Genomic DNA, 25405 nt, shown 5'->3' with positions numbered 1-25405 from the left:
TAAAGTGACATAGGAAATAAAAATTTTAAGTATCTTTGAGTAGTTCCCCATTGCTCTACTTCTCTGATTATTTGGCCACTTGCTTTTAGGCACTGATAAGAAGGGAAATATTAAACAGGGGCCTTAGATTTCAATGCAGAGTGCGTTGCACTCAGGAGGAAGAGGGACAAGTGAGCAAGTGGGCCCCAAAGCTGATAAAGTGGGAAGGAAAAGAGCATTGCCAATGCTGTGAAGAATTTGAAGGTGAGGACTGAGAACATAGCCTTCATGCCCCGGGACCTACACAACTGTTTGAAGAGGGGGAACCTACATGCAGGAGCTCCGTCATGGGTTGAAGAGGTGGGGGCCATGCAAATGCAGTGAAGGGGTCAGTGTCCCATTAACTGAGACAGGAGATGCATGTTGAAGTTCTAGCTGTAACCCAAAAGGAAAAAGACGTGGATAGAGAAGCAGCAAAATTTGACCACCAGATGCTGGAGGGGAAAAGAGAGGACCCATATGGTTAGCAGGGTGGAAAAGAGGACAAGCAGACAAGAGGAGGACCAAGAGCAGGTGAAGCCACAAAAGATACCTTGTCAGTGAAGAGAGATGGTTTGAAGTATGAGAACCTGCCAGGAGGTCAGCGGAGATGCAACATCAGTTTTGTCTTGTCTGGATATTTATTGAAACTGTATTCAGATGAGTTTGGAAATGTGCACATTGACCTGATACCGATTTCTACCTGTTTTCTCTCATGCTGTTTATCTATCACTTGCACAATATGAATCAATTCATTGATCTTTCACTCAAATTTAGAGAAAGGCAAGTGCGTGGGCTCCTCCCCCTCCTCCCCCACACTGTGGAAAAGCTTTATTGCAGAGGGTGACCGAGGCTCCTCTTGGGTTTGTTACCTGCTGAAGCCAGACATCCCCATCTAGCGGTTGTTCCGCCTTCACTGACCCAGTACCAGTCTGGGGACAAGGATGCCTTGCACGCACACACACTTACACAGCAGTAAGACCAGTTGTACTTTCCATGTTATCTCAGTGTTTTCCTTGTGGATGTCTTAAACTGCTGTGAGTACAGAATAAAGTAGTTACAAATTTTTTCAAAAAAAAATTTTTTTACTACTTATAATTTACACATGGACAATAATTTGCTGCTGGATTGAAGGGAAATATTTTACTACAGCTTCTGACACAGCAAGTGCACATGAAAATGTTTGTCATCATAACCATATGTAGAGTGAGAAAACAAAGCAGGATCGTGGTTATAAAAAATGGCAAAAGGAATTGGTTACTAGGCAGTACTTTGTGAATTTAAATTATTACATTAAAGTAAGATCATTGGGACTTTGTAGCATGTATAATAATGCAGAATCATATTTCTGCTGCATGAAGCCCCTTGTGGCCTTTCAGAGAAAAACATAATCCCTTGTTTCTGTTGTCGGAGTCCCACTCCCTACAGGATTCACCATAACACGCTGGGTTTTGTCCCACGTTGGTGATGGGCATTGGTGTTTGGTGGTGAGTCAGGAGCAGTTCAAGGCTGGTGTTTGTCTGAGGTTTGCTCTGGTGAGGGCTGTAGTGCAGCCTTATGGCCCTCTCTGGCTGTGGGGGAAATAGTGCCGACAAACGTCGTCAGGATGTCACGATTTAAGATGGGGAGACATATTTAGGACTGCTTGGGGCTGGAGAGAAGGGGAACCCCCCTGCTAAGCAAAGGCAAACTCAAGGTGTGCACCACGTTGGTGATGACAAACACCCGGCTCTTTCCTCGCAGGAAGCTTTGTCGTGCTTTCTCCACCTTGAGGTCCCCGCCAAAGAAATCTCTCATGGACTTGACTGCAGGAATGGAGCCAGAGTTCTCTCTTTCTCCTCATCTTGGCCTTTTAATTCCTTTTGCTTCTCTTCTTGAAGGCCCTTTTGCTTTCTTTACATAGACATATATTCAGAGATCACAAGACAACTTGTTGGATCTTTCTTCCTCCCCTGAATTAAAAACTCTCAAGGGCCACTTGGTATTTGCTTTATAGCTGGTAGGGCTGAAGTGTAGCCTGGATCAGAGCTGCCTGCAGAGTTTTCAGGGGGTGCTATCCACACAGCTTCTCCCCTGCAGTACCCAGCGCCTGTCAGCACCTGGGGATAAGTATTTTCTTGCTGTGTAAGCTAAGCACTGAGTTTCTCCCTCTGAAAATCTGGGTTGGTTCTTAAATGTCTGGGGAAAAAAAATTGCCCGAAGGCAGCTTCTGTTACTGATCAGGGACTGGGGTGCAAGGGGAAGGAGAAAGCGGCTGTTTATCCTTTCTGCCGTGGGGGAACATCTTCGGAAGTGCCTGGCTGAGTACTGGATGCAGGAGCTGGTGTCCATGCAAGCTGAGTCGCTTACCCATGTTATTGCTGGAGATGATGATTAGACTATTCGGCTGAAATTCTGAGAACTTGCTTCATTTCCGCCTTTCTCAAATGAGTATTTTTAACGTGTATTTTATATAGTCGTTTTTCATAAGATCTATTTAGTGGAAGTGTCCTACCCAGGCACTTTCTGTTCCCATAGCAGAAGCAGAACTGGTTCCACATTACATCTGCTTTTATTTTTTTTTTCTTTTAAGTTGTTAATGACTAAAAAGCCATTGGGTGGCAGTGTCAGCCAGCGAGCATCGCAGTCAGTTGCTGAGCTAAATGCAAAAGTCTAGGTAGGAAGAAAACGCCAAATTTCGTGGAAAAGATACAGTGGTTTGCATTTGAAGAGGCTGTGTTTAACTCCACACCATATATGTTTTGGAAATCTTTTTACAAACAGTTATAACTAATGAAAAGACATAATGCATTACAACAGTGGCAGGTAAGGCTTTTGAACCCGAAGTTCTTTCTTGTGCAGAAGTTCAACCAGAAAGTGAGAGGGTTCCCTCTGATTTTATGGTCTAAATGCAGTGAAATGCCAAAACCAAACCAAACCAAACCAAAAAACAAACAACAAACCACAGCAAAGAAAAAAACCACCAATAAGAAAATAATGAACTTTTTGATTATACTTGATTTAGGAAGGTAGTTACTACCTCTGCAATTGCTACCAAGACAGGTGAGGTTTTTTGAAGGACTACGAAGACTCAGCTGGTGCCATTGCTGTGTTATTGTTAAAGGAATTGTTCTGATGCGCAGAGCTCAGACCTGGCCTTCTATTTTTAACCAGGATGGTGACCTTTTTGCTCTAATTTATTCATAAAGCAGAAGTCTGAATTTGTAATCGTAAGAATTTTTTAAAAAAAAATTTTTTAAGTCCCTGTGAATGTAGGACAAAATTGATGACATGCTAAGGATAAGAGAAACTGCCATGCAGGAGCTGTGGGCAATGCACCGTGAGCCTTTAGGTGGGCTTAGGTGCTGTTTGAGCTTGGTGTTCCCAAGCTGTGCACACACATCAGGGTTACAGCATCTGGGCTTCACATCATGCATTTGTTTTCATTTTCCTTTTATTCACTTTTCTGTTAATACAAAGCTCACTTGTGTGTTCAGCTTCACGACTGGAAAATAGTATTTGTGATGACGCACTAATTCTGCATTTGGAAACAGCAGACTTTAAATATCAATGTATTTGTAATGATGTAAAACTTGCAAAACTAAGTGTGCCCGCTTTAGGCTCTATTTCTAGATAAGGTTGTGTTTTCTGTAATAGGAATCATAGTTATTTTTGTTCTGGTACATGGTGTCAGCATAGGCATTTTCACAGAACTGCTGTTCTTTACATTCATGTTGTTAACTCTCAGCACTTCTAAGTTCAGGCTTGTTCATAATATCCTTCACTTCACAAACCCCATCCAAATGGGAACATTTTGTGTGGTACCAAAAAAAGCCCCATGATCATGTTGTTCACATCTTGCTTTGAAATGCACCAGATAATGCCACTTGTTTCAGCTTAGTCATGTCAGGGGGAATGTCAGAAGCCTGCATCACATGAGCTGCTCCTCAGATTTCCCAGCCCGTATCAGCATGTTTTCCTGGGGAGAAGCAGAGTGGGGAGATTACTAAAATGGCTCATCCTATATGTTCGTATTGGTATTTAAATCTCAGGTTTATTCCTGTGATTTTCATGCAGGATTTCACGTTTACATTCAGCTGCTTTATGCAAAAATATTTTCATATCTTTCTTTTCTTAAGGTGTATGTATCAGATGGAAGAACATACATTCTAACTAACCACCCTGCTTGTGTTCTTGTTGACATTTTCATTTTCTGCTCAGCCCTCAGACTTACCACCTTAGGGCTGCTTTGAGCCTGCCTTGAGCTTAATTTCAAAGACCTCTATCCTTTCCGCTGCATTATCTGTTTATAGACCTGGTGTTGCTTGACCTCCTTCTTCCTTCCTTGGACATCAGGAGGCCAAGAGGGCTGTTGACACGTCCTCTCTCATGCTCTGGGTCAGCAGCCTTCTCCAGAGCAAACACAGCATGCGATGGACAAGGGAAGCACCCAATACAATCTGGCTTTGTTCCCTACTATCTCCTGCCTTCGTGGTGCTGGTGATAAATGCACCACACACAGAACCTGGAGATACTCCAAACTGAGCAGATCATTGAGCCTTTCCTCCTCAGCATCACTTGTGGATGCTCAAGTGCCACTGTACTCACTGTGCCAGCTGTGCAAACCCTTGAGAGCATGAGAGATGAAGAACCAAAAAGGCTGACAGCACTGAAGCATTGGGCTGTCTCACACCTTGCTATTGGGAGAATTTTATTCAGGACAAAATCTGCTCAGCGTGTCCAACTGCCCCAGGAGAAGGTGCTGGCTCTGTTCCCAGGGACTCGGAGCCTGTTTCAGGCATCAGAAATTGATTGGCGTTACTTCCCAATGCCTCGAGAGTATACGTTGTCCGTCCCATCCCCTCAGTCCCTCCCCACTGGCGTATATGGAGTTGGACACCCTGCATGTGCCCATATAGGGAAGGGTGTAACTGTCTTGTTGACATCGGCTAGTCCAGCCAGGCATGCAAAGGGGCAGCAGAGTGTGATGCTCACATGTAGCGTGGCAGATGGCACTTGGGACTGGCTGTCTCCATCACACCCTCCAAGACTGACATATAAGACAGGGAAAGAGCTTTTTTGTGCAACTCTGCATGCTCCTGATAAAGCTACTGAAGAGCTGGGCTGTGGGAGCCCTGTGTATTGAGCCACACTCATTCCTAGAGGAGAAAATTAATGAATCTTTTGGGTGCTGCAAAATAATGGCAGCTCTCTGCAATACTTTTAATTTGTAAAAAATCTGTGCATTGTGTTAGGGGAAAACAGCTAAGCAGGACAAGAAGTCTTGCAGTAAACATCATCCTGTATTGGTGAAAGCCTAGCTGACCGTGTCCTCCTTTTCCAGATGTAGGGCCAAAGGGGAAAATGGGACAAAACCCAGCTAAATGCTTTGTTACTGAGTTTTCATCAATGACATCTAGGTAGCCCTCTTGAAGTTATCCACCTGCTAGCGTTGGAGTGGGCAGCAGGGCTTATTGTGTGCATTATTCTCTTTCAAACTCCAATGATGAATGGAGGCTTTGCCTTCAGTAGACAAACTGGGGGGGGAAGCATCTGGATGTGTTACTGACATGGAGACCACAGGCCAGATCACAGCCAGAAGACCTGACTGAAGGCTTACTAAATCTGATGAGACAGAAAGAGAGAGACTTCAAGACTGATCTGTTGTGCTGGAGGATTTTAGTTAATCAAATTAGGTAATTCAAAACCAAGGCACCTGTGGAAACTGCTCAAAATCTCTTTATAATTGTGCTTAACTCTTAGACTACCTTCAGCTGCTGTCCCAGCCACCAGGTTGTTTCCCTATGTGATAATGAACCACTGCATTCACTGTGGAAAAACATCATTAAAGCAGGTAACTGTCCTCTGTAGATGGGAACCTGCCAGCAGTAGTGTGGAAGGCTAGCGTTTCTCTGCACTGAAGGGTCTTCAGCCCACGTTGCACACATGGGTGACTGCGGATTTACTGGTCCTGTTTAACTATTTTCTCTGCTAAATCATATTTTCTGTGGAGTTGAAATACTTGTGTTAAAGTATTTGATTAGCGCAGTAGTTGAACCAGCTGCAGAACAAGTGTGGATGGTGAACACACGAGCAGATCCTGCACACTTCCTTCTGGGCATCCGGAGGTTTCTGCTTGCTTGTCATCTCAGCTGGGCAGAGGTTTCCCTGACTAGAAAGGACCATTGAACAGTCGAGTCTGACCTTAGGTGTAACACAGATGGCTCGTTCCTTGACACTCAGAGGGTGCTTTGACCCTCCCCAAACCAGGTTTTACAGCTCATCCCAGCAGGTCTGGTGTCAGGGAGCAGGAGTGACCATGACCCTGGCAGCAGCGCTACACTGTGACCTGGGTAGTTTATTTTGTCAGTTAGATTTGACGCTGCCAATCTCTGAAGCCTTACTCTCTGCAGACACTTCAGCAACTAAAAAAAAAGTTAGAAATGTTGATATGGGCCTATTTTAATACCTAACAGCAGCAGTTGCACCCATAATCCTACAAGGCTATGCTAAGGTTTGTCACTGTTTCTTCATGTCATGTTAAAAAGTATTTTCAAACTTTGAATGGGTTTGCTAGTGGTCCTCCAAAAATGTGGATGTTCAGGCACCCAAAAATTTTTGGATCACAGTTCTGTGGAGTATTTCTGATCTTTAATTTATTGGTTGAGATATAGACATGTAAGACAGATGTTCAGTTTTCCTGACTGTCATGAAGAAGCTGCTGATGAAGGTGTCTGATGCCAGTCCCAGCAAGGAAGCTGGTTTGCTGTCCTGGCCAAATCAGGCTGTAATACTGGCTGCAAAAAGAATTGTAGGTGATTTTTTTTTGTTTGTTTGAATATTACTATACAGAGCAGGATGAGAGCTCAGGAGGAGTGATTGGCTCTGAGTGAAAGAAACAATATGTGTGAAGTTTTGTGCATAAACTGTGAAGACAACTTCATCTCTTTCTTGAGGGAAGAAAACACTGCTCCATTTTAGTGCGTATGTCATTATAGAAGTTGAGATAGATGTATCAAACTCCTTTAAAAGAACTGATTTGATTGTTATAGAAATATGGGAATTCTTACAGCAGATCTAAACGCAATTCTGTCTGTCTGCCAGTGTCTCATTTCTTAGGGTATTATAGAAAGAATGACTATAAAGCTCATTTTTGTGGAATATGGAGATAAGCTGCTTCTAACCCCCACCCTGTAGGTCGTGTTTTATGTCAGAAAATTTTCAAGTTCATGTTCCATCCAGACATAAGGATGTGCCGTTTATTCAATAATCATCTCTGAGTGGGGCTGCTTCCGTATCTGGACTTCTCTGTCCATTTTTTTTTTTTAATTCTGCTGTTTAAATATTCAAATTGATCCGTCACATCCCTGCTTGGCTTGCATTAATGCATCTGACTTTTCAGGATGTTTTCCAAATGACGTACTGATGTTTTTTTGTGACAGTGGTACTATGATCCAGAAGTTCCAGAGATAGGGGCAGAATCTGAAATTTTTTGTACTTGCTATAATAAAAAGAGATTTTTAAATGCATTAAGAGGTATCAGAATCCAGAGATTATGCTACGCAATTTATGCGAAAAGGTTGACCTCTGAATTAGAAAGTCATGCCTGAACAATCCCCAAGTAGAGTGAGAGAGCAAAATTTCCTGAAAAGCTGCGCCACAGAACTTGCAGCTCCTCATCAGATGTATTACTGTCTTTGAATCAATGCTTTCTCTCCATGTGTGCCAACTGCTCAGTTAGATTTGTTCTCAGCTGCATTACTTCAGCTCTGCTTTTTTTTTTTTTTTTTGGTGATACAAGTGGTCTGAATTATTTTTTTTTTCCCCTCACCCCCACTAATACTCAAAGACTGCCAGTTCTGGTCTCACCAGCCCCTGGAAGCATCATATTACCTTAGCAGAGGGTGTCAGGTGGTTGGGAGAACTTGCATGTGCCTACAAAGTGGGTATTGAGACTAGCACATCGTTCTGTCTGAAAACAATGAAGAGGCTCCCAGCTGAAATTTAACCTGTTGAGTGGCTGCATCGTCTCTCTCTGAAGTGGATTCACTTTCAAGAGTAACATTAAAAGTAACATTTATTTTTGATCACTTTTAATGTAGCAAAAAAGACTGGAAAAGTGTATTATGGCAAATGTTAACTGATCTGTTCTGAATGGCAGGACTTTCCTTGGGCAGGGAGGGGAAAGGACTAGATGTTGGTTTCTTCCCTTTTTTTCTTTTTTTTTCTTTTTCTTTCTTTTTTTTTTTTCTTTCTTTTTCTCTCTCTTTCTTATTTCCCTATTTCTTTTTTCTCTGTTTTTTTCTCCCTTTCTTTTTTCTCTTTCTTTTTGCTCCCTTTCTTTTGTTCCCTCTTTCTTTTGTTCCCTCTTCTTTTTTTTTTTTCCCCCCAGCTCAGCAGATAGATGGGGCGAGGACATGCCATAGGGATGAGATTTGCCAGATTGCCTGGGACGCTGTTGGTTTGGGGCAAGTTTTTTCCCTGGGTGTGAAGCAAAACACAAGTATCTGATGGCAGATGAAAATTCAGGTTAGGGAAAATCATAGAGCTGAGAGAGTGAATCTTTTCCCTTTCCAGAGTGTGCAGCCTGTGTGCTAGGTAGCGTTTTCTGAAATCAAATCTCCCGTGACACTCGCCTTGCTTTCCTCCGCCATTGGCCTGCTCTGACTCGGTGGAAAAAATGCAAGTCCCTCTGCTGACACAGCCCAGTTGGCCGGCCCTGCCCGTGCCGCTGGTTGGGCCGGCAGCTGCAGGCAGGGAGGAACCTGCAGCGTTCAGCCACAAGCCATATGCGGGCAGCGGCGAGGATTAGCTCTGCTCCTGGCCGGAAGGGTCCCAACGCGGTTCCCAGGCTGAACTCGCCATATGTGTTTCACGTGATTGTCCTGAGGGTGACATGAAATGGAGAGTTCAGATTTGAGTGCAAGTTGGTTTGTGTTTCTTCATCCTGTGTAATGTAATGCAGATGCAGAGGGGAGCGCGCTGGGGGAGATGCGACTGTACAGGCTGTAGAAAAGCCCCGCAGGTTTTACTAATTCCTTCTTTTTCCCCTGAATTTTCTGCTGTTTCCTGATGGGAGTTGCGTGTGTGAAGGAAAACCCTTGGACCACCTGTTAGGTGCCTTTCACCTTTCAGTCACAGTCTTTGTCATCTCTTAAGGATAGGGCTTTTTTGTTTGGAGAAAAGCCAGAAACTTGAACAGTAGTTTTCTCCTTTGGAGAGGTGGGGAGGGCTTTCTGGCGTGACACGGGAAGGAAGAAAGCAAGCAAGAAAGAAATTAGAAAACACGGATGGAGACCCCTCTGGGCTGCACTTTGAGCGAGTGTGAAATATCGCAGAAATTTTTTTTTTTTTTTTTTAAAGGTAAGAGGTGAGTGAGTATTCAGAGGCCAATTTAGTTTGTCTTACTGCAAAGTAATTTTGGAAACGGCATCTTCCATAGAAGGATCGTGTCACATATGGAATGGCACTGCTACTGCGAAACGTTTCCAGACCAATGTTAATTGCAAAAAGGAAGTTTAAGAAGCTTTTGCTATGTCTCGGGAGGTTTGTAGATTGGCCCACTAAACACCTGCAAGGAGAGTGGTCTGATAGGGTGAAGGGGCTAATGTACCCTATGTGAAAACAGGAATATTTGGGTTATTTTGATCTTTGGATATGGAAGAACAGCTCATTTATTTCTTAATTGACAAATATACTGTAATATGTTAGAAGCAGGAACATGAAAATAGCATTTTTTTGTCTATGTTAATTTTTGAGTAATGTGAAATATTCGAAAGATCAATATTTTTGCCACCCAGGTGTAAAGCATAAAATACTTTGGTTTAGAAAGGTGCGAAACTTGTTCTTGAAAAGCTTTGGTTTGACAAGGATGGATCAGCAACGAGAACAGACCTGCTGGGATAACTCGTCAAATACGGCATTAAGGATGTACAGGTTTTACGTTGCCTCTTGCCCTTACTTGAGAGTCCCAGCAGAGCCTGTGGCACAGGTCAGTGCTCATATGCGTTTGGGGCAGTGGATCAGCGCTGGATGATGCATTTCCCTTCTGTTGAGTGTTTCTGAGCAGACAGATAGCTGACTTGAGCAATATTATCCCAAATAACAACAGTCTTTCCTCAAAACCTCTGTTGTCCTTAGGAGGCAGCCAGTATGAACATGGACAAATTGCTCAGGGGCTAAAACACGATGTATTAAGAAATTGTTAAATCTTTAGCTGGGTAATGCTTGTCGCCTTCCAGAACAAGGGCTCGCTTTGTAAAAGTCAGTCCCTCTCGGTCTTCATTAGCGTGCCGTGTTTTTTCCACAGTTCGCCTAATTAGACTGTGACCCTCTCCCCGATAGGATCCCATGGCGTTACACTGCACAGAAACGGGATTTCGGTGCTGATACATGAAAAGACCGAGAACATATGGCATAAACATCAACCGATATTGTTTGCCATCCGCACTTGCTGTGTGTAATGCAACAAGACCGGCTCCTGGCAGCCACGTGATCCGCCTTCCAGTCCTCCAGTTGGGTGGGGTGGGGTGTTTTTTTTTTTCATTCCTAAAGTTGTGACTTTCTGGAAAGAAGCTTGTAAATAGTCGGGGTGCAGAGAGCAGGTAGAATGTCAGTGGGATGTTACTGGGCGGCATGTGCGCAACGCTGACATCGGCTCCTGGCCGCGCTTCCTCCGCACCAGCTCGCTGCTCCCAGCAGCCCTATATGTTGCAAGAAGGTAAGAGCACGTCGTATCACCCGCGTCCTCCTGCCGCTGCGCCGAAACGCCCGTCTCCCCCATCTCCAGCAAGGAGGGACGCTAATCTGCCAAGCCGACTATCTTGGCGATCTTTAAAATTTAATTTCAAAGTACAGCTCTTTCTGTAGCGAAGGGAAAAGGCAGGCATGTGCAGCTCTGGCGGCAACAGCTAACTGGGATTTCAAATTAACGATACGATCTGGTTTGTGCAGTAGCTTCTTATAGTGCTTAGCTTTTTGTAATACCAGGGCTTTTATACTTTAAAAGACATTCCACACCAAATTGTATCCTATTGATTTGCCATGGTTAACCACCCTATAATAAGCTTCATAGTCTGTGTGAGTAGACACAAAGCAGAATTATATTAGTCGTTTAGAACCAGTGGGCAAAGAATTATTTGCAAAACGTGAAAGAAGTCAAAATACCAAAATATTTCAAAGGTGGTTGAATTTGGAAATGCTGTCGTTAGACTACAAATAGAGTTCCTTGGAACAAAAAAGAGGAAAGAGTCAGAGCAACATTATTGAGTTTTTTGTTTGTCTTTTTTTGGTTGGTTGGTTTTTTGTTGTTTTTTGGTTTTTTTTTTTAATAACTGATACTTTATACTTCAAGACAGCTTTTTATTTTCAGAAGTAAAGCCTGGGAAATAAATAAGATAATTTAAAAGAAAATAATTATATATTTTAAAAAACCCCAATAGCAGTCACAACCTTCTTAGACATCTTTTCATACAGATAACTGAATCTGAGTCCCAGAGTGTTTTGCGATTAAAAGATACCTCAGTAACACAAGGTGTAATATCTACTAGGCAGGGCAGCAGAACTAATTCAAACCTGTTTTTCAGTTGTATAAGCTACTTAGACATATAGACTACAGCTACTGAGCAAAGCACGTGAATTATAGTAAAAAGGGCCAAAACCAGCAAGCAGAAATCGAGAGGCAATAATGCACTGCTTAACCAGAAAGCAGTGGCCGGCGTCTGCATTGGCAGTTTTGTCAGCAGGACTGGGCAAATGCCCAGCTGAGTGTCGTGGATGGGTTAATATCTTCACACTTTTGCCTTCCTCACAGCTGCCAAATGCAGTGCTCTGAAACCTGATATTTTTCATCAAAAACTGATTCTTATTTTCCATCTTAGTCTACTAATCAATTTTACCATGCAGAGCTTGGCGCATATTAACTGTCAGTTACTCCTAATTAATGCTGAAGGCAGACAAAAAGGGAGAACAAAATAATTGACGTTATTTAATATAAAATGCCTCTCCCAATTTTGTTTCCCTTGTCGAAAACTCTTTTGGTCCCTGTTCAAGATTTAAGCACTGGCCTGTTTTACGTTTTGTTTCACAAGGTTGATTGAATGACAGTTTATTATTCAAGACAATAAATTAAACTGCTCAAAGCCAAAGAGTTCCAGCAGTTCTGGCATAGGCTGTTTTCTGCCAGAAGGGACACGCTCAGGTCTGATTCATACAAACTGTTGCCCTTTAACATAAAAAAAATAAATAAAACCGTCTATATATCTTTCAAGATTCACATTAAAATTTCTTTAGCATAGAAATTGGGATGCATTAAAGAAAAAAAGTGAGCAACATTCATTGCAAAATAGATAATGAAAGTTTGTAGGCTAAAACACACTGTGTATTACTTCCATGCAACAGTATGAATATTATGACCTAGTATTAAAGGCTGATTTCAAAGAGATCATGAAAAGAGAGTAATCTTCTTTGATGTTTTATGTTTAAATTAAATATAACCGTAAAGGGATACAGGAGCATTGCTCTTGCTACAGAGAAATCAGGAAAGGCTTTGTAGCACACTTCAGTAACAGCTGAATTAGATCTAGGCTTCATAAGATTCATGTATAATTTATGTATACCAGTAATATGTGTGGGTATGTAAACAATAAGAATTTATAACAGTTATGTGCTTTTAAAATATACATAAAAGGAAAACTGAAAAACAGGCCTAAGTATATAGTTATGTAATATGTATGTTAGGAAATCCGAAGAGGTTCTGGTTTTCTAATCAGAAATCTGATTAAAAAGTAAGTGAAGCTAGTGAAGCTTTTTTTTCTTTTTAAATGTATTACTTTAAATTGCCTACTTTTAGATATTAGCAGTAAAGAAAAAGTAAATCGTATTGGCCACTTTAGACAGGAGCTATTCCAGCGTTTCTCCTCGTGCACTCTTGTGCTATGGTGGTTCGTAACACATGGCATTTAAACAGCTTTTAGAGGCAGTGGTGATACTAGATTAATTATGAAATGATTGTGATGCTCCTGGGTGACTTTTAGTCACAAGCTGTTGCTTTTTGGCTTGCCTAGGGTACAAACAGAAGAGCTTAGGTTTGCATGCGATTTCTGTAGCCTGTGCCGTTACCATTATGAATGCTGGCTAGTGTTCTAGAGACTTAATTTACTAATATGCTTTTTCATTAAACTTTACAAATATACCACTGGGACTAATATTTTAAAATTAAAGGATAAAAAAAGGTGAGTTTAATATTTTTCATTTTTTTCCACAAATGGCAATCCTTTCTTTGAGCACAAATGAAGCTACTTAGAAATACAAATCCTTTTTAGTACTTTACCCTTTCCACAGTTATGTCATTTTCCTGTCTACAAACTGAAGATATTACCTTTGTAAAAGGGCTTTTATATTGCCTTACATTGCTGTGAAATAGAAGTGGTTTATTCAAATGAGGAATTATCTGCCTACCACATTATGCTTCCTACTTTCAACACACGAATGAAAACGGCTGTGCCTCCGGGCAGTGCGAGATATTGATATGCTCAAACTTATTGGTTTTGTAGTGGTTTAACAATACCATGCAGAAAACACATTGGCAGAAGGTGCGGTGAGATATTACTGTAATATCTTTTCTAGTAAGTACTATATGCCGAGAATTATTTTTCAGTTGGGCGTTTGTCTATGTGCTCACGTAAAAAGCCTTTGAAGGGTTTCTGACTGGTTTTTTTTTTAAAGGCTGCATTTTCTTTTTTTTTTCTTTAAGTTATAATAAGCTTTCCAGATCATTTCTCCTCAGATTTCTTTTATGTTTGAGGGGAGGCTGGGAGCAGTGCAGCGAGCACCGGGCCATGCAGCAGACACAGTCCGTGAAGCAGGGGTGCATTTGCAGGAGCTGCTCATCCCACTCCCGCCGGGGTTACCTAGCTCTGCCAACGCTAACCCCTGTCTGGCCGCTTTGCTCAGCCTATGGGTTTACGTTTCTGTCCATAGCACCTTTTCTCTTGCTTTTCCCCTCCCAAAAGGCCTCCTGTGCCCCTCAGCCTCCAGGCGAGCCCCCGGGGCTGTGCTGTCCACCGCCTGGGGCAGGAGGTGGCACGGCCGCGCAGCACCCCGGCACCATCGTCTGCACGGGGTCTGCGGCTGTCAGGGTGACCCCCGACAGCCCTTCTTATAGGAGCCCTGCTGGGGTGCTGGTTGGCAGGGATAATCTGGCCAGGTGACTTTGCACCGTAAAGGGCATGTGAAGCCCAGGTGATAAGAGCTCTTGCAGGAAGGGTGCTGGGGAGGCAGGCACGGGCAGCGTGGCACTGCCAGGCTGTCACAGCACGCCCTGAAAGCTCCATAAAAGTGTTGCACGATTTCTCTGCTGATTTAAATCTTAGCAATGGAAAGCGCTGATCTGGTGCTATAACTATTTCTGACGCTTTTTAGCATGCATTTAAAGTACAGTTTTAAAAATACATTTCTTTCTTTAACCTTCAGTAAATAAGGCATTATGTTTCCTTGGGAAGCAGTTGCAGATAGGTGGTTGCCGTACAGCTAAAGGAATTTGTATGGGTGCATATTGTAATTTAAAATGTAGACTAGTGTTCCTGCATGCATACAAATCCTCAGAGACGTCCTTGACATACTGCGGCACAACCAAACAGTACGTTAATGTCACAAAACAAAATGGTAACTTTACCAGCTTGTGAAAATCGTTACCTATAACCTTGGTTTTAGGTGGTACATTCACTAGACTACATCCCTTATGTGAAAGGAGTTGAACTTCACCTAATTAAATATTTATGGAGAGATGCGTTGCATGAAGGAAAGCAGAACTAAACCCAGTATACAATCTGGAGTTCCACACAGTATAAGGAACAGATTTCCAGGGTTAAATGTGTACTGAATAACAGGGGGAGGAAGTGCGATGGCCAGTGCAGGCTTCGGTGGTAGCTGTTTTTGTTGTTCTTGCACTGTGAGTGCAGACTGTCATCTGTGGCACTGGATTTAGCATTTGAAAGCAGCCAAATCAAATAGAAGCCACGTTGCTGTAAAGAAACCAGAACGTATAGTTGGTTTTAAACAACAATCCAAAACAACTTATCCAGAACTATAGAGCAAGAGTTGTTAATAAGAAATCAGTCTCACCAGAGATGATCCACCCTTCTGTTCTTGCAACTGCAAATAGGACAGTTGCTCTTTTTTTAGCAAAGTGACTGTCAGGGAGGAAAGAGCATGGTCTCTTCAGCATGCAAAGCAGAGCTGCAAGGTGGGTAACATGTCCTTGAATTACTGGTGTTTGGAGAGAAAATGGAAAGGTGCATCACAGTTCCTTTCTTGGGAACAGCCGTCAGTCTTATTTGAAGCTTTCAGTGATGAATTGGGTGCACAAAGTATCCATTAAATCAGCAGCTAGTGCCAAGAGGAGAGGATTTACAAGTGATCTGGAGGCAGCACGGGAATCCAGAGTAATCCCGACAAACCGGATCTGACAACCTGGATGCAGTATTGATGAGGACAATATGAAATGGTGATACGATAAATCCGTTGGACAGCCAAAAGGCAAAAGGACTGAGCTAGCCTTTCCTGTACGGGAAGTCAGACCAGCTGAGCTCCAGAGATCCCTCCCAACCAATGTCTCTGGGCAGCAGCTCTTCAGGAGAGGGGCTGGGTGTAACAGTGGACCATGGAGCTGTGCTGTTACGAAGAAAAGCAGTCATACTGGGCATTACGAACAAATGCAACGCACAAAATGTGCAGAGAAAGGAGCTGGGATGGTTGTAGAGAAGATTTGGTAGCAGCTGCAGAAAGGTAAGAGAAGCCCTTCTCGATGTGCATGGGAAGACTGGTTTATGCTGTCAGCAGAGAGCCACCACAGGCTTTAAGAGGAGCTTTATAAGACTAAGGAGGAGTGGAGCAATTAATTGTCCCTGGAGGTCATGAAATGCCTGCCAAAGAAGGTTCCTAAAAGCAGATTAAATATGTCAAGGGTGATTGAGTTCAGCTTGATCCCACCTCAGGAGCTGGTCTAACCGTGCTCTTAAGATCGCTTCCACTTTTATTTCTGTGATCACAACTGTTATCCAAGATATAACCACTGTGTTTGCCCCTTTATCTTGTCCTTTCCCCAGGGGAAATTGCCTGACTTCTCTCTGCATATAAACAAAGGCAGAGAACATTTTGGCTGAAAATTTCAAATGAGCAAAAAGGACTTTCGGTAGGCAGGAGGCGCTTAACTCCTGTTAGTTCTGTAAACCTCTAGTTTAGCAGCTCTGTGATAACATTTTACATTGCATCTTCCAGCTAACTGTTAGGCTGGATGATTGTCCAGATAATAGAGTTCACCATTGCCAAACATATGCAAACCTCACTTGGCAAAGCACATGTATACCTTGGCTGATGTTTTATTTTACTCCCTCAGTAGTATAATGGAGGGCTTTAGAAATCGTTACTTGGGATAAGAAGGGTTTTACTTGCAGCTTATAAACGTATTAAAGTAGCTTAAGGCTTTTAGTGCTCCCCATCATTAGCTGAACTTACTGTGAAATGTGATCTCTTTTTTTATCATTTCTAACCAGAACTCAGCAAAAAACAAGTCCGGCAGCAGATGATTTTAGAGCTTAAATTATAAAGGTAGAGGACTTTTCTCCTTTCAGCAGACTTTCCAAGGTTTTCTGACCAAGAAAGTCATTTTACTAAAACCCAAAGAAAATACTTCTTGTGGAGCTGAAGGGAAAGAAAACGGTCATTTAACATCAGCCAGATGCAGTCTGGAGTATAGGAAAAAGTTCCTGTGTCCATTTCTTAACCAATGCTCTAGTCTTTATTGACGCAAGTGCTGGGTTTATTCAATGCAAAAATGAATGTAACCCCTGTATTCTTAATGGGATCAGCAAAACACTGTAACATAAAATATCATTATAATAATTTATGATTATCATAATTAATATATGCTGTTGAGATGGCTGAACTTTGTCTTTGCTTCTACCAGTGTTTGAAATGTGGCTTTGCAGTTCCCTTGAATTCAAGAGGCCGGATCCTGTCCTTACATACCAACATGTGATCTCACCAAAGTACTGTCAAATGCTGCGTTTTTATTTGAAGACTAGGTTTCCCCTTAACATCTTCTCGACTTCATCTATATAACAACTGATTTTTTTATTTTAAAGTTTTTTTATTTTGCTTTTTTAGTATAGCGGCAATTGTTTTGGATGAGTTTAGAGAAGGCAGCCCCTTGTGTTTTGAATAAATGATACATTATAGGGAAGGGATGTCCACACTTCTGCATAACAGAATATAACTGATTTTGTGCTTGGATAATTAGGAAATGGTTCTCTGATGATTCAAGAGTCCTGAATTAAAAATTTAAAGTTTGCTAACTGTTAGAAAAATTGATTCAGAAGAGCTTTAATGGATGAAAAACCAGTATGATGTTGCAAATATGGTCTCAAATCTAATACTGTGCTAAAGCAGAGTAGTCGTACATCTACTGCTTGCTGATACTTGGGTATCTCAATATCCTTGGCCATTTAAATTTGGAAATCAACACGGTAATACAGAAAGCTTGGGAAAATGTGCACATTTTGGAACAAAAGATGTTAAATATTTATCTTCTAAAGATTTTGACAAGTAGATGTAATTATATCTAAAGGCAAATGTGTCGTGGGGCAGGAATGAAAAAGTCTTAGAAGACATGCAAGATTTGTGGAAAATGCAAGAAAAGAAAAAAAGAAATTCTACACTGCCGTGAATTAGTCTTTTTTTTTTTTTTTTAAGTATTTGAATTCACACCCTATACAGCATTTCAAATATTTATGAGTATAAATATTTCCTAAATAAATAGTTGCAGCTAAAATCATAACTTGATTACTTCAGATTTTAAAAATTTATTTCTTAATTTTGAAAAGCGCTGGGCAGCACTTTAAAATCCTTAATTTTATCATTTGAAAATCAAGCTCCAGGTTGTCAGTCTGTTTTAATAGATATGTTTTGTGTTCAGCCTTTTCATCGCTCTCGTAGACAGGATTGCTCAAATAATCCAGACATCTAGGTATTTCACCTCCGACACCGTGTGTTGCTCGCTGTTCTTGGATGCTAAAAGCATAGTAAGGATTACAGGGGCAGCAGATGGGCTGAACTGATTTATAGCAATGTAGCCTTGCCAGTGGTTGCAATCCCATTGCGAGTATTGCAACAGTTGATGCGTATCTTCAACTCCTGTCTTTGAGCTGTGCGAAAACTTGTCTGGTTTCTGGCTTTCTTCGTGGAAACTATATGGCAGCGCTCCTGCCTGTCCTTATTTCGCTAAAGAAAGACCATTTCTGGCTTTCCTAGTTGTGCGAAGAGACATGGGTATAGCCCAGCTGTACAGCTCATGTTAAACACATAAATGAAGAGGACAACTTCTGTTTACCTTTTACATTGCTGACCTCATAATCGGGAATGTTTTGCACAGGATAGAGCTAACTTCGGTTGACGCAAGCTAATTCCCTGGGTGCTTGATGGAGAATGAGAGCTTCATTCAGCTGCTTCGAATCATCTTGCAGCAGAGACCCCCCACGAGCAGGCGGGGGCTGCGTTTTGGTAACCTGAGGATGAGCTGGGGTGGGAGGTGTGTGTGTACGAGTGGTGAACAGCCCCCACAAAATGCCGCCACTGAGTTCACTTCGTGTTTGCAGCTTCCAATAGGTTAGTAGATCTGTAGCAGGGTTATTTGCAAAATTATGTTATCAAGTACATAAATATTATGATTGTAGAACAGAAAGAGGGAAAGAAATTTTCAAAGCTGTGCATGCCAGTTCCATGTGTCTCTTAGGTCCTGTATTTCACAACAGAACAGAAATCCTCAAATTTGAGTGTCACTCTAAAAGATGCTTTATACACATCTCTTCTATCAGCCTCTTATCTCCTTATCTGCGTTTCCCAGTGACCCATGAACATGCCCTTCCTTCTTGGCCTGTGATTAGATGATAAAATAGTCTGTTTCTGCTGCGGGAGGATAGAGTGTGCAACCCAAAACACCCTGAAATCTAGAAATTCATAACAGACAGCTGGATTTTGAAGCTGTGGCCTTTCCCAAACTTATCAGTGCATGGGAGCGAACTTCCTTACTAATTCCGACCCTCCGCGAGTGGCTTGGAAGCTGCCCCTTCTCCTTACGGCGTTGGTTTTTCTGCAGGTAAGGCTCCCTGCAGCCCCCGAGCCCTCCCTGCTGCTGGCTTGCAATCCAGGATTGAAGCCGGCAGGCGCAGGGTGCTGCCCTGCTCTGCAGCAGGGCCCAAAAGCCGTTGGCTGGAGCTGGCCGGAGGCAGCCCACCACGCCGCTGCGCAGGGCACTCCTGCCCTTGCCTTCCCCACGCCCAGCTGCAGAGGCCAGAAATGACGGCAGAGCTGGGGAGCAGCAGGCGCCCCAGGCGTGCCCAGCCGTGGGGAGCTCTTGGCAGGGCACTACTTGGGTGCTGGGGGGTTTCTTAGAGACAGTGCTCCAAAGTTGGTCAAAACAGGAGGTGGCTGAGGGAGCTTCAGGGCTTGCGGCAGCGTCAAGTGAGATGGTTTCAGTGGAGAGAAGGGAGGCCATGCCGGCGTCCAGCAGGTAGCTGCCAGAGTTGGGAAGCGGCTGCAGCTGTCAGGATAGGCACGCTGCTGCGTAGGCTTGAGCAGGGTGGAATTAGATTGCTGGGAACAGGAGTCATCTGTGGCTCCTGAGCCTGAAAACATCATATGCTGACTGCTGGCTTTTCTTGTTATTTAAGATCACCAGGCAGTTCTTAGTGGCATGCTCTATAAAACTTTTAAAAAGAGTTTTACAGCTTACTTATGGTACAAAAGGTATAACCGGCTGTAAAATGAAACAATTGTCAGGACTGTGGCAAGTGCCACGCAGCACATCATAAGCCAAGACACTCCAGATGCTGGTGGCACAGTACAGCCCGGGCACAGGGTCATGCCCCGTCCCCCAGCAGTGACGACAGCGTGCGTGCCAGCATGGAATCCTCTGCTTGCTCAGCCCCTCACACCCCATGGGGATCCTCGGTAACTTTTGTGGGTCCTCAGCATCTCACAGGCTGAGATTTTGGAGAGCCTCCTTGTTGTTTGACTGTACTTACACCCTGACTCTCATCCGTATTCAACTTTACAGCAAACCGTGCGGTAAGCGCGGGTCAGAGAGTGAGCGCTGGAAACCACACGGGAAAACAAAGGGCACCTCAGCTCTGAAGCACACTGGTGTCAGCTTGTGCTGGCAGGGAGTCTCGTCATTACATAACGATGCACTGATCCAAACGGCATTTTGTATTTTGGGAGACAGATGTGCCTTGCAGTTGCTAGTGGAAGTTAAACGTTAAATATGAAACCCATTCATTTTCTCTTAGTCATACTTTGGATTTAAGCAGATGTTTTCCTAATTTGTGGTTTTCAAATGTAGCATGCTGACAAGACATTTATCATTAACTACAGCTTCATCCATGCAGTTTAGCAAATTGGCCAATTATTAACAGTGAGGGTTGTGTGGCGGTTGATGCATAGCTCCTGCTGCTTTGAAAGGCCTAAATTGAAACTCGATACATTTTTACAATATAAATTAATTGAGCTTGGACCACATCCCTTTTATTCCAGTGCTCTCTGCTCTCGTTTTCAGAATGAACAGCCACTTTTAATGTGTTGAGTAGCTGCGTTGTCTGTGAGCAGAGGCTCCCGGTGGTGGAAAAAGTGATGGCTAACGTTTTTCTGGTAGCGGTATGAAACGGCTGATGGTATCCAAGCGTAGGCAGCATGACATACGGAGGGAGTGTGGCGCACATACATGCAGACCCGGCTGGCTTTGCCACAGATGATGCAGGGAGGCATCCTGGAAGGGTCTGGAAGGGTGCGGGGGGGGGGTGTCACTAAAAGCAGAGTGGGTGCCACTGCCTGGAAGCTAGTGCTGCCTAATATTTTCCATTATAACTTTTCTCTTGCTTTTAACTTTGCCATACTTTACTCATTTTGGTTTATTTTTTCCTGTTTTATGTTTGCAGGGTTTGATGGGGCAGAGGAGGGAAGGGTTGGTGGTGGTGCTGTGAACTGGTGAGGTGTCCCAGAGGTGCTTCCCAAAGCCGGGAACCACCATATGTCTGAAAGCATCATCTCCTATTTTCCCAGCTCTGGAATTCAAGCAGGCAATTTAGTCATCATTTATTCATTCCATGTACAAAACTTGAAGGAGAATACTCAATGCACCTCTAATTTCTAGAAAGTATAAAGACCTTGATTTGTACCAGCTGGCACTGCAGAAATTTTGCCTTACATTCCAGCTGAACTGGGGAATCTCTTCAGGACAGTTTGTTCGTAGTTGCTCCAGCTTCTGGCAAATTATTTGCTTTTTTTCTTCCTCTATATTTGCATCTGCACAACAGGGAAACTGTATACTTTGTTACAGAACAGACTGCCATGCAGATTAATTAAATGAGAACTGTAAACAATTAAAATAAATACATGTGGTGTATTTCATCTTGCTTTATGCAGCCAGATGTGCTAGGTGCAAAGTACCTGCAGGGCTGGTTTTACAGTCCCATTTGATGTCTTTTTCTGCTCTGTGGGAAAAGAGAGTAATGGTAGCATTACAGAACCAGTCAGGAGCAGTGATGTCTCAGCAGGGAGGCAGGAGGTTGCATAAAATGCAGAAAAGAGAGAAAATACATAGATGTGGGGCTCGTGTTGCCACTCTTCCTGGTCTGCATTAGAGGTGTGAGTCCCAAGGGCACTTAAAACGAGCTGTGGTCTAGTCTAGAGGGATGCAATGGGAATTTTAGAGGGAGATCTTTGGCATAGTTGTCTCCCTAGTAACTTTTTGATTGAAAGGGACGCGGCAGCAGATGTTGAAGGGAAGATGACAAGTTATGGCTACATTGTTAATCGCCACTTTGCTTTCACGGGGCTTAGATAAGCCAGATCTCCAGAAGTGGCTGCGTATCCCATGCCAGGCTTTAGCGGGAGGCGAGTGCAGGTAGACGTCGGGCAAATTCAGCTAACCCAAATCCTGATCCTTTGCAGTGCTGCCAAGCTCCTGGAGAAGAGTCCTTTTGCCGTCGGCGCCCCAAGCCCCCTGCTCCCCTCGCCGGCGAGCCTGCAGCTGGCGCAGCTCCAGGCGCAGCTCACGCTCCACAGGCTGAAGTTGGCTCAGACTGCCGTCACCAACAACCCAGCCGCCGCCACCGTCCTCAACCAGGTGCTCTCCAAAGTGGCCATGTCCCAGCCACTCTTCAACCAGCTGAGGCACCCCACCGTCATGAACGCCCCGCAGGGCCACGCCACAGGGCCGCCGCAGGGGCCTGGCATCGCCGGCGCGAGGTTCCCCTCCGGCGGCATTGCCTTTCCTGCCCAGAGCCCGACCTTAGCTGCGCCGGGGGGCAGCCTGGGGCCCGTCCAGGCCCAGACCCCCAACACCATCGTCATGAGTCCCTTTGGAGGCGTCATGGCTCCAACCTCCGGCCAGCAACCCGTGGTGGTGGGTCTCAACAAGGCGGGTGCCTCCACCTCCGCTGCTGCGGCCGCTGCGGGGAGCTTTTATGAGTACAACAAGCAAAACGCCACCACTGCGGCCCCCCAGGCGTACGCCTCGGAGGGGGACCAGCCCAGCCAGCATGGCTTCCTCGCCACTGGGGCCCACGCAGCCTCCTCGGCAGCGGGGCCACACTACGAGGGTCACTTCGGGGCTCCCAGCCAGCTGCAGCATGAGGCGGCGGCGGCCTTTCCCAAGGAGGCCTACGGGGCGGCGGCAGCACAGCATGGGGCTGCACGGGCCTTCCCCAGCGACCCGCACACAGGCTCCCATCCGACAGGAGATCCCGGCCCTGTCTTGCATGGCAGCGGTACAAGCAACCAGTGGGAAAACATCCCTAATTTCCCCGGCCAAAACAAGCCTGACCTCGTGCCCGGCGACAGCCTGTGGCCGTCAGCGAGTCAGCAGCAGTATGAAATAAGAAACGAGCTGTACAACCCCGAAGAGCCGACACCTGACACAAAGTTCAGCGCGGCCGCACCCCCCGCCTTCGGCCGCCTCAACCACAGCAAGCAGAGCTTCGGCAGCCCTCGCATGAGGCAGAAGGAGGAGCGGAGCGGCGGCGCGCCCGACCTGCCCGCCCGCTCCCTGCCACCGCACCAGCTGGGCGACCTCCGTGGCACGGTCCCCCTCCACTTCCCCCACGTCTGCGCCCTGTGCGACAAGAAGATCTTCGATCTGAAGGTGAGTGGTTTTATGGTGCCGCGGGGACATGGTTCGGACCCTCGAACAGGCAGCCTGGTGATTGATCTGGCCACTGGCTCCTGCCACCCCATTGCCGCGGAGGTGCCCTGAAAGAAGTGGAAACAAAGGGCCATAGTTTCGCTTAGGGTGTCGTACATCTGTTTCATGGCAATTACCGGGGTTTCAAGATCTGGTTTTGTTCCACATCTCACTGTGAAAGGCGGTGAGATTACAGCGCTGGTATGAGAAACACGAGGTCCAGACTGGGGTCACAGCCCATCTTGTGGGCCCAAAGCGAGGGGAGGAGGAGCTTGAAGCTGATCCCCGCTTCTCAAGCCGGTATTGTAACCACATATCTGCAGTTTCATCTGCCTCTCCCTTTCTCTTTGCATTTATGGTCCCAAAGGCTTCCCCCTAACAGCCTTGTGGAAGCAGCTTGCTTAAACAAAGCAGTGCATTTTGATAAAATTATTTCAATAATTCCTCTATTTGGTTCTCTTCTTCCTTCTAGTACCTCTAAGGGAAATTTAGGACTCGGGGTCCCCAGCAACTTTGGCCTGGAAGCAAGAAGCTACTCAGCATGTGTGGTGCAGACCACGCTCCCCCTTCTCTGTTCATACTGCCAAGGGAGCTCCCAATTCAACCTCGCCCTCGAGAAGCAGCTTCCCCGGTTGCTCAGAGGGCCGGTGTGCTAGGTCACATTATGTAGGTCAGGTCTCAAGATGGCCACTTACATGGCTTTCTGAGCCCCACAGCCATTTGTGGGCTCTGCCTGGGGTTGTTCTGGCCTCCTTGTGAGCCCTGCTCAACAAGTCCTCATGACCTTTTCCATCGCATCGCAGGACTGGCAGCTAACTGCAAAAGCACGTGTTTTCACGCTGATGGTGGCCTGGCAAAAACATTACAACAGTGTTTATATAGGAAGGAGGATTGGCCAGCAAATGAAATAGTACCTGATGCTTACACACACCAAGGCTTTGGGATATTTGAATATATTTGCTCTTACATGGTTCCCTTTTGCTCTTTGAGCAGCTGCTTGCCAAAGGGTTTGCTGTAGTTACTGCAGCTACAGGGCTGGTCTGAAGTAGCCCCTGTCTAGGGCATGCTGGGCATTTCTTTTTGTCGTTAAACATTTAAAAAGGGCAGGGGAAATGTCGTTACAGTGAGTTTCGGTTGATCTGTTTGTTGGTGTCTGATACACTGCCTCATCTGGATCACAGAAGTGTAAATAGCTAAAAGTACTTGGACAAATTTTGCAAATCTGTTGAAAAGAATAAGCTTTGTCCTGGCTGCCCTGTGCGCTGAGCACCTTCCTTAGGGACATTGCAGGAGCTGAGGGTGTTCAGTGCTTTGCAGGGCGAGCTCTTCAGCTAGAGTGAAGTAACTGAATTAATAGAAATAAACTGGATTTAAAAAACTAATACAGAGAACCTCTCCTTTTGTAAAGTAACTGATAATTTAACTTACAAATAATGAATCACTAAGTGCATTGGATGAGGGTGAGCTTGGCTCCAGCATCACACAGTTTGATCTTCACCGTACCTGTATTGTTTTTAGAATAAGGTAAACTGAATGGAGAAGCAGTCTCTTGTAGATTTGTCTCAGGATTTTCCCTATGCTCATCATCTCTTTGTTTCAACGTAGGACTGGGATCAGCACATTAAGGGAAGTCTTCACATCCAAAAATGTATGGCTTTTTCAGATAAGTAAGTATTATTTTAGAGACACTCTTCCAACTGAATTTCTAACAGAGCATCCCTTACTTCAGTGGCTTTACACCGGGAACTTACTGTCTAGTAATTATGCTTTAATATTTATGGCACATTGTGCATGGTCCTAAAGTTCTTTTCTTTCTTTTTCCAGCACTGGTATCCGGTGTGTGTTAAGCTCAGCAGATGGAACATTGCATTTATCACCAAATAATGCAGCAGTTTTCAATCCATCTAGTATCGAAGGTGAATGGTTATATGTGCAAGAGTTAAAAACACTTTTTTTTTTTTTTTAATTGAAAGGGAAGTCAGTCTCTGGAGAAAAGTGAACATTTTAAATGAAATGTGATAAAAGTTTCCAAAGAAAACCTTTTAGAGGTTGTGCACAGAAAGGCTAAAAGCCAATACTGTGCCTTTCAAAGTATGAATTATTTTCCTTTCAAACAATGACTTGTTTTCACAGTACAATGAAACAGTGTATAATTTGGTGTAGAGACTATGA

The 25405-nt window shown here is 44.3% G+C and overlaps 1 protein-coding gene across 1 annotated transcript in view; it reads left to right on the top strand.

The window, feature by feature from the left end:
• The window catches only part of RBM20 (RNA binding motif protein 20), a 102134-nt gene that overhangs the window by 55929 nt on the left and 20800 nt on the right, over positions 1-25405 (top strand). Inside the window, exons 2-4 of the mRNA XM_086466945.1 lie at positions 22003-23194; positions 24839-24900; positions 25058-25149. Of these exons, the coding sequence (XP_086323071.1) occupies positions 22003-23194; positions 24839-24900; positions 25058-25149 (1346 nt within the window). The remainder of the gene's footprint in view (positions 1-22002; positions 23195-24838; positions 24901-25057; positions 25150-25405) is intronic.

This window comes from Leptosomus discolor, chromosome 6 (genome assembly GCF_034619465.1).
Source record: "Leptosomus discolor isolate bLepDis1 chromosome 6, bLepDis1.hap2, whole genome shotgun sequence".
Taxonomy (NCBI): Eukaryota; Metazoa; Chordata; class Aves; order Leptosomiformes; family Leptosomidae; genus Leptosomus; species Leptosomus discolor.
The sequence above is the reverse complement of the archived record's forward strand: the minus strand, read 5'-3'. Positions and strand labels throughout refer to the sequence as shown.